General features: G+C 33.2%; 1 protein-coding gene across 3 annotated transcripts; it reads left to right on the top strand.

Moving 5' to 3' along the window:
• Positions 1-1,601: 1,601 nt before the first annotated feature.
• Positions 1,602-8,865, top strand: LOC108377568 (small integral membrane protein 14). Of its 3 annotated transcripts, none has more exons than XM_017633835.1 (5): positions 1,602-1,892; positions 7,363-7,488; positions 7,563-7,608; positions 7,682-7,838; positions 8,274-8,865. In XM_017633835.1, the coding sequence occupies exons 2-5, from the start codon at positions 7,417-7,419 to the stop codon at positions 8,335-8,337; spliced, it is 339 nt and encodes a 112-aa protein (XP_017489324.1). In that variant the 5' UTR covers positions 1,602-1,892; positions 7,363-7,416; the 3' UTR covers positions 8,338-8,865. The 3 variants fall into 3 exon arrangements, with proteins under 3 accessions (XP_017489324.1, XP_017489325.1, XP_017489326.1); XM_017633836.1 differs by lacking the exon at positions 1,602-1,892 and adding an exon at positions 6,918-6,958; XM_017633837.1 differs by lacking the exons at positions 1,602-1,892; positions 8,274-8,865 and adding an exon at positions 6,918-6,958 and having other exon boundaries at positions 7,682-8,257.
• Positions 8,866-9,125: the final 260 nt, after the last annotated feature.

Below are 9,125 nucleotides of genomic sequence, written 5' to 3'. Positions count from 1 at the left end.
GTCTGAAAGGGGACTAAATAAATTTTATGATTTTAAACTTAAATTTTTTTTTAACTTTTAGGGTCTTACAGCCGCACTCAGAAACGTTCCTTAAATTAGCTCTAACAGGCACTTAACTAATGATCGTTAAATCAGTTAATTAATGTTTCCTCTCAGAGTCAAAAATTATGAAATGAAAAATTTAAGTATGACTCCAGTTTCGGCCTCTTTGTGTGGCATCATTCTCTTTTTTCGTTCAGTTTGAAATCAAATAAGTACTTATATCATTTTTTGCGCACTCCCTCAACAGTCGCATTGGCTGAGTGAGCAGAGCACTGGCGTGCCATTCGGGAGATCCGAGTTCGGGTCCTACGGCAGGGAAATTTTATTTTTCCTTTTTTTTATTTATTTTATTTTCTTGTTAAATTTTTAAAAACTTATTTTATTTATTTTTTTTCCTTTTTTAATCTAATTTTATTTTATTTATAAATTCTACAATATTTTTTAAAAAGGAAACTTTTTATTTCATTTAAATTTTACAATCTGTTTGCTAAAAAAAGCCAAACCACTAACAGTGCAATTCTGGCATCTGTCTTTCAACTCATCTCAGTCCTTCGAAAGATAAAAGTCTTTATATTCCTGCAACTATCTTGAAAGCTCCTTTATGTATTGCGGATGACTAATTGAAAGATCTGCTAACGAGAGGAATAGCGTTATTCTATTTATCGTTAATAATACATTTTTTTTACACTAAACGAAATTAAAAAATATTTTTTTTTATAAGAAAAACTAAAAACTTGGGAAAATGAAAGTGACAAATGAAAAAAGCTAAATCAAAAAAGTTTCTTAACATAAAAAAATATTTATTTTTTGAACAATAAAGCTTACAAATTAAAAGAAAAAAAATTTATTAAAAAATAAAAAAAAAACCGTAACCGAGGATTGAACTCGGATCTCGCGAATGGCACGAAAAGTGCTCTGCTTACTGGGACATTGCCACTGTTACAGCAACGTTATGGAAATTGAAATTTATTGTAAACAAACAAAAAATTTCAAAATCATGCGTTAAAGAGTTTAGTAAAGTGTTTTCTTTACTTAACTTTAATGTTCATTAAATGCCGTTAACGAGTATTTAACTGACTCGGAGAGGAACTTTTTTCAAATCGTTACTGAGGAATACTTTNACTTACAAATTAAAAGAAAAAAAATTTATTAAAAAATAAAAAAAACCGTAGCCGAGGATTGAACTCGGATCTCGCGAATGGCACTAAAAGTGCTCTGCTCACTGGGCCATTGCCACTGTTACAGCAACGTTATCGAAATTGAAATTAATTGGAAACAAACAAAAAATTTCAAAATCATGCGTTAAAGAGTTTAGTAAAGGGTTTTCTTTACTTAACTTTAATGTTCATTAAATGCCGTTAACGAGTATTTAACTGACTCGGAGAGGAACTTTTTTCAAATCGTTACTGAGGAATACTTTAAGTAATCATTAGTTCACAACGTTAAATTTATAAAAAATGTAATGCATCGATTAAGGATATTTATTATCGATGTCTTAACAATCGTTTTAAATAATTGGTGGACGAGGCAACTCTAAACTAATATTTCGTATTTCCTCATTTTCTTTTCTTTCGCAAAAAGGTTTCAGGGTTTGTTGTTTTGTTTTCCTTTGCTTTTGGACACATACATCGTAAATTTGTGATAATTTTTTCACAAATCTAGGGAGTATAAAATTAGCGAAAATTTTGTGAATACTGAAGGAAAACGGAAAATCATTGGTACGTGTAATTGAAGAGTTTGCATCAGCTTACTGTGAAGGAATCAAGTTGGATTTAAAAACGTAGGCTTGGAGGAGCAACTGGAAAACCACCCAATCGATACTGCAGCTAAATTTGAGGCTATTAAAAGAGGTAAAAAAGAAATTGTGCAAGTGAAATACTCCCGATATACATATGTATGCATGTGCATATGTTTCCTAGCAGGTGACTAAAACTGGATTTATATGACTATTACAAACATGTAATATATAGAAGGTATACCTAATGTTGTAAGCAATGCTTTTTTGTTTTAAAAAAGGAATATTAATACGACAATGCATTGAACCAACACTTGATACGTAGTCGACATATTTTAGAAAGTTCCTAATGATGTTTTCCAAAACTTGTAGAGTTTTATAAGTCTTTGAACGTTTAAAATAAATTATTAGTTTTGCTTCTCATATAGAGTTCGTTCCAGATGCTTCACGATTTGCAGGTTTTACAAGATTTGCAAGAACAGCTGTTTTCTCCAATAATAAACTTTAAGGTAGGTGGTCACCTGAAACGGCTTCCTGTAAAAACCTGCAAATCGTGAAGCATCTGGAACGCAACTATAAAAAAATATGACGTAGGGTGACGAGGACAATAATAGCAAACATTCTTTATTATGGCTTATCTTTTTATTGGAAATTCGGCATATGTGAATACATTTTTCGGAGTATCTACTTACACGCACCATGGTAACTTTTACCGTGGATCCACGGTAAAAACTACATCGAAAGAAGTTCTTACCCACTTCTCCGCCAACACAGAAAGGAAAATTCTGAGTAGTAAGGGTTATAATCCCTAAGCGCGGCCGAAGACCGCCTACACAGAAAGCAGTTCTGTCCCACTTTTCCGGCAACACAGAAAGGAGAATTCTAAGTAGTAAGGGCTATAATCCTTTAGCGCGGCCGAAGGCTGCCTACGCATAAAGAAGTTCTGCCCCACTTCTCCGGCAACACATAATCCACGTACATCTACGGTAAAAGTTACAAAAAGTGTTGGTTAGGGCCTTTGTGAATTAAAGTAGCGATATGTAACTACGCAATAAACATTGGGCTTGATTAACAATTCGAAAATGATCGGAAAACTAACATTTTTTTCTAGTCGCACCTTCGATAACGAATGTCGAATAGGTTAGTATTCGATTCGAGAACTAGGCCATTCTCCAGCAAAACGGAACCTTCGTTATCCAATGTTTTTTTCCTTCGTTATGAATTCGAAAACCAGCGCATTATCGAATTAAAATTTTAATAAGAGAGAGTGATTGTCTTATATTTCCCCATGATTCAATTATTATTATTATTATTATTATTATTGAATCATGATATTTCCCTTAGAAAATGAGCTAGATTTCACTTCCTCTCTTGTTACTATGGCTTTCATTTTTTTCGAACCCATCTCGAATGTATTTCCAATATACTAGGAACGTTGGAAAACTAAGGTTGGTTATGAGTTCGTTCCAGTTCGATATTCGTATTGGATATTGAAGGTTATTTTCGAACGTACGCCAAAATGTTTATATGGTATTCATTTTTACCTACTATGGGAGTATGCATACATACGTATGTAAATTCGAAGGTCGTAAGCAACTAGCAATCTTTAAATAATTGGCTTCAAACAGAATCGCTTTATTTTGAATTGAGTTGAAAATGAGAGGCAAGTAATATTTAAATGATATTCATTTATTATTAAACTCTATTATTGATATGAAAAACTCGTGAAATATTAAATGTGTAATTTGCACATTTTTAGTAGTAGTACCAGCAAACAAATTAAGCGATTTGGATCTATGATTTATTGATGACGATAGGCAATAGCAAATATACAGTAAGAAATTGACTGCGTAATGCTTGCTCATATTCATAGTCTAGCGACGTTCCCACACCGGTCGGGTCTGCGCAAAAAGAACGACTAAGATCTACATACATATACCGGGCCAGGAACTGACACTCCAGCCGTTTACCATTGTGGAATTCTTGTTCTGTTAAAACGAGTGAAATTTTGATGTTCTATGGCAGCTATACTTAAATCATTAAAAGTATTAACTTGAATCAAATTAGGTTGCGCCAGTCCCTACGTAAATTATCGTAAGTTTAATTATGTAGAGATCTATTTTAAGATTTTAATTGCTTGTACTTAATTATATTATAAAATTGTTGTTGTAACAGCATAAACAACTCATCAAAGAAATTTTGGGGAGTGTTGCTGGAGTGACAGTCCTTGGCCAGATATACTCCAGGTTGTTCCGGTTACGTAATTTGTTTTTCATATTAATCGTTCTAACATGGTTCGCCTTGCGACTTTGTAATTCTGTTGCATTAGGTGGAATTGTATTAGTTACAGAAGATGAGCTAAACTATAATTTCGAATTGTGTGACTTCAAATGATGTGTTTCATTTATCTACCCATTTTTTAAATGTTAGCTGCAATATTGGGGTTTATTACGTAGCCCGAACATACTTATGATGCCAGGTAGGGTTATTTCCTTTTTGAAACAGAAATTCGCACTGGGACCTTTTTACTCAGGATTAAAATAAACAGAGCTAAAGTAACAGCATATATAGCCTTATCAGACATATACAAAAATGAACTCAAAACAAATAAATGGTCTTATAAAACAAACGAATGTGCTACATACATATATACATACATATGTATGTACAGAAAATTGTTTATTCAAGTGATATATTTACACTTGGTGCCAACTAATTAAGTTAGCGACATTTTGACCAGTTTTTGCTATTTTTCCTTTGATTATTTATGATTATTTAAAGTTCATTACTTTTTTTTATAACGAGCACTCCACATGTTAAACTTTGAACAAAAATCATTGAGGCTGTTTACGCTTGCCTGATTTTTACTTATTTTCTTCTATTTTAAGTATGCTCGAACTTTCTTTTAAGCCCCGTCTGCGAAAGTGAAATGTGGATTTATATGGTTCTTGTTATAAATATCGCTTATTTACTTCAATAGTGTCATAACTCAAAAAAGCAAAACCCGAGTTAAAAAATGGAATACTAGTAATCGATACATCTATGGAATTTTTAACAACATTGAAAATGAAGCAGTAATTTCGCATGATTAACTCAAGTTTTGTATTGAAGTAAATGGTTTATATAATGAGCTGCTATAGCAGTCTATAGACTTTTATAAGGAAATAATAAAAATTAAATAAACACATACAAAAATATATAATAAAACTAAACTGGTTAAAATGTTACTAACTTAATTAGTTGACCACAAGGGTATATGCATCTATATATATGTGTGTGTATACTTACTGAGTATGTATGTATGTATGTACACACATATGTACATATGTACATATGAGTTCATATATCGCTCATTTACTTCAATAGTATCACAACTCCAAAAATAAAATATCGAGCTAAATGTGCAGAAATTGCCGCTACCTTTTCTTCTATGTGTTGTCAAAATTCAAAGCTGTATCGATTACCAGTATTTCGCTATAACAAAATATGTATTAATTTTTACTATGGGAGTATACATATCGATGGTCCTGTGCAATAACGACACAATTCAAACAATTAAAACCAGGGACGTGAACCGGTTTTGAACCGAACCGGTTTTGAACCGGAAAACCGCTTTTTTCTATTAATTAACTGAACCATTAACCGAACCGAAATGTTTCACAAATGTTTGATCCGACCGAAAACCGAACCACTTTCTATAAATATTGAAAGGTTCGTCTCAACCAATTTTCAATAGATAAATGTACTCACTTTTTTTTCTTTTGGGTAAACATGGTAATACCCATCATGTTTGTTTACCATGTGACAATATCAAATGTAAAGGCAACCCATCTCATACCCTTAACCTTGCGCGTTGTTGCACCTGACACTTGACACTTAAACTTTTTTTGTTTTTCGAACCGTTAACCGAACCGAAACCCCGGTTCAAAGACCAAAAAAACCGCTTTGGCGAACCAATCCAAAAGTGCAAAAAACGGTTCGACCCGCTGAACCGAACCAAACAAATTTTTTCATCCGGTTCACGTTTCTGATTAAAACTGTTGCTACTGTTTAGTGGCAATGTCCTAATGTCGAATCCGTGTCTAATCTTTTGCACTTACTTTAGCAATCCTTACTGCTTACTTTAGTAAGGGTTGGAAATGGATTAGACAAGGATTAGAGACAAGAGCCATTTAACAGTAGTAGAGTTTTGAATAGTGTCGTTATTGCACAGGACCATCGATATGTAAATTCAAAACTTTAAAGCCGTTTCCTCGAATGTTGCTTTTTTGAGTTGTGACACTATTGAAGTAAATGCGCGATATGCATTAAATCCATTTTTCATACTTTACTGGTAAAAATTGAGGTTGGAAATTCCTGTAGCATTATTAAACATTGACGTGAATACGAGCGTATTTCGATTTTATTTTGTTTTGCTTATCTTTTGTTGAGAAACAAATTAAAATAAGGCGAAAATTCAAAAAATGCAAAAGAACAAACAACTAAAACCACAATCATTAACACTTGTTTGTTAAATCAAGTATTTTTTCTGATGTGTCCCTTTCCTATTCAACAAACCGTTTTATCAGTTAAACGAAGACGTGTACATACATATATGCGCTACATTTGCTAATATGTATTCAGAAAAACGAAATGTGGGTAAAGGCTTTAATTACTTTATACACGAGACAAGTAAGCAAAATTAAAAAAAATATCAGTCAGTTGGTTGGAGTTGTTATTACTGAAGAGTTANTTGGTCTCGAAAATGTCAAATATTTTTAATTTTTTCTCACAAAAATTCTGAATTGTTAAAATCCATTTGCATGTGAAACCTTTTTCCATACAAAACAAGCGATTGAATAGCAGCTTTTGGAACGTTCGCCCAACTCGGCAGCACGACCGCTGATTACTGGGCCTTGCAAAGGATGGATCAATGCTTCGAGAAGTAAACAAATTTACTAGGAAAGAAAGTTGCATCAATTTTTATTTTTTCCAATTTTTATTTTTTATTTTTTATAATTTTTTGTATTTCACATGGCACGCTTTGATTTAGAAGAAAAAATTCAGAACAGTTTTTGACACTTTCGATACCAGAAGCAACAACAAAATACACGCAAATGTTGTTTTTGCTCTACTGATACTACCTGTTTAATGTGCCTTGGTTACGCCCAAGAAATACAAAAATTTGAACATTTCGAATAGGTGCTACTTTAAAAAAATCAGGCAGACTCTGCAATTCACATCTGAGCGAATTTCAACCGAAATGAATTGCAGAACCTGCCTGAATATCTTTCTTTGTATGTACATATGCATCTAAACCTTCTTCTGCAAGCCAATGATATTTTTAAGTAGGACTTGTACATATATACATACTTAAGTATGTAACTAAGCGTATTTTAAATAAATTTACTTATTTTATTTAATCGGATACTTAGGACACGTCAGTTATGTATGTATGTACATATGTACTTATATTTGTTTAGGGAACTTAAATCGCAACAAGTTGGATAAACAGCTCCCAGTTTACATATATTCATATCTATATATATTTTTTTATTGTTACTGTCGGCGGTAATTATTACTTTTTTTGTTTTATATTTATGTAGTTGATCGAACAACTGCAGTAAAAAAAACGCCACAAACGCCAACGCACAACAAAAATGGGCGATGAATTCGATGGTTGCGAATGCGTGTGGTCGCATGAGTATGCTATGCAACGTCTTTTGGCGATGGTGAGTGCAAACTTTTAAACATGATTGAATATTTTCACAGATGTAGTTTATCCATTAAACTTCATTTCTAACAGATTCGCCAGAGTCAAAATCATTGCACCGACACGGAATGCATTGATGGTAAGCTTTTTTTTTTAATATTTTCACATTCATTTTCTTGAGAATTGTAACGGGCTTTCTTATCCTTTTGCAGTATCTGGCCGTGTACGCGAAACTGCTACGGCTGGCAATGGCAATGAGGGCAGCAATTTTACTATGATGACAATGTTTATGCTCTTTGCTGTGCTTATGTATTTCATAAGACCAGAATCGATTATGAAATTAACAAATACAAAACGGCGTTCGCAAAGGCAAGATCCCAATGACGGTTTACCACCACCACCGCCGCCACCGGCTCCACCAGCAGTTAATTAATATTCGAATTTAGATGGGAGCAAACGGCAGATAATAATGAACATTTTGTCTATCAATTGTAATTCAACACAATTAAGTTAACGCCTTTGGGATTTGTTTGGTCATGCCCAATCTCTTCTTACTTGACTTCTACCACGTAAATATATTGGGTGCGTTCAGAATTGCATCAAGCCAAAGCATCAGTCTCTTTTTATTTCTAAACTATAATTGATAAAAATGTCAAATATACGCAACCACGGTTATAAGTCGAATTGGAACTTAGTTGGGTAAATAAGACATTTGCATCAAATATAGTTTAGAAATAAAAGATACTGATACATTTCTGAACGCACCCATTTTTAACTCTTCATCATACATTTTCGGACNCAAAGGCAAGATCCCAATGACGGTTTACCACCACCACCGCCGCCACCGGCACCACCAGCAGTTAATTAATATTCGAATTTAGATGGGTGCAAACGGCAGATAATAATAAACATTTTGTCTATCAATTGTAATTCAACACAATTAAGTTAACGCCTTTGGGATTTGTTTGGTCATGCCCAATCTCTTACTTGACTTCTACCACGTAAATATATTGGGTGCGTTCAGAATTGCATCAATCCAAAGCATCAGTCTCTTTTTATTTCTAAACTATAATTGATAGAAATGTCAAATATACGCAACCACGGTTATAAGTCGAATTGGAACTTAGTTGCGTAAATAAGACATTTGCATCAATTATAGTTTAGAAATAAAAGATACTGATACATTTCTGAACGCACCCATTTTTAACTCTTCATCATACATTTTCGGACGTTTTGGACTGGCTGGTCCCAAACAAACTATTGAAAAATATTAAACAAATTAATGTGTGAAATAAGGCGTGAATTATAAACCAAAATTAAATCGAAAATTTTAGCACATACATTGATTTTTGTTACAAGTGTGGCAAAATGAGTTTCCTAAATGAAGCCAGCATATCGATGGCTGAGTGGAAGATCGACCTATCTCGGCAGCCAGTTCGAAAACAATTTATCTCAAAAAACTTTTCAAGAGCGTCCTATTTCAGAATTCGTTTCAAAGACGCCCTATCTCAGCTGCCGATTCAAAAACGCCCTATATCAGCATATTTTCAATACATTTTGAAGTAAGATAGGGCGTTTTTGAATCGAATTTTGAGATAGGGTGTTTTTCAATAAAATTCTGAAATAGTGCGTTCTTGAAAAGTTTTTTTAGATAGA

Source organism: Rhagoletis zephyria, unplaced genomic scaffold (assembly GCF_001687245.7).
Source record: "Rhagoletis zephyria isolate East Lansing unplaced genomic scaffold, Rhagoletis_zephyria_1.1 Rzeph_scaffold_12317, whole genome shotgun sequence".
Taxonomy (NCBI): Eukaryota; Metazoa; Arthropoda; class Insecta; order Diptera; family Tephritidae; genus Rhagoletis; species Rhagoletis zephyria.
The sequence above is the reverse complement of the archived record's forward strand: the minus strand, read 5'-3'. Positions and strand labels throughout refer to the sequence as shown.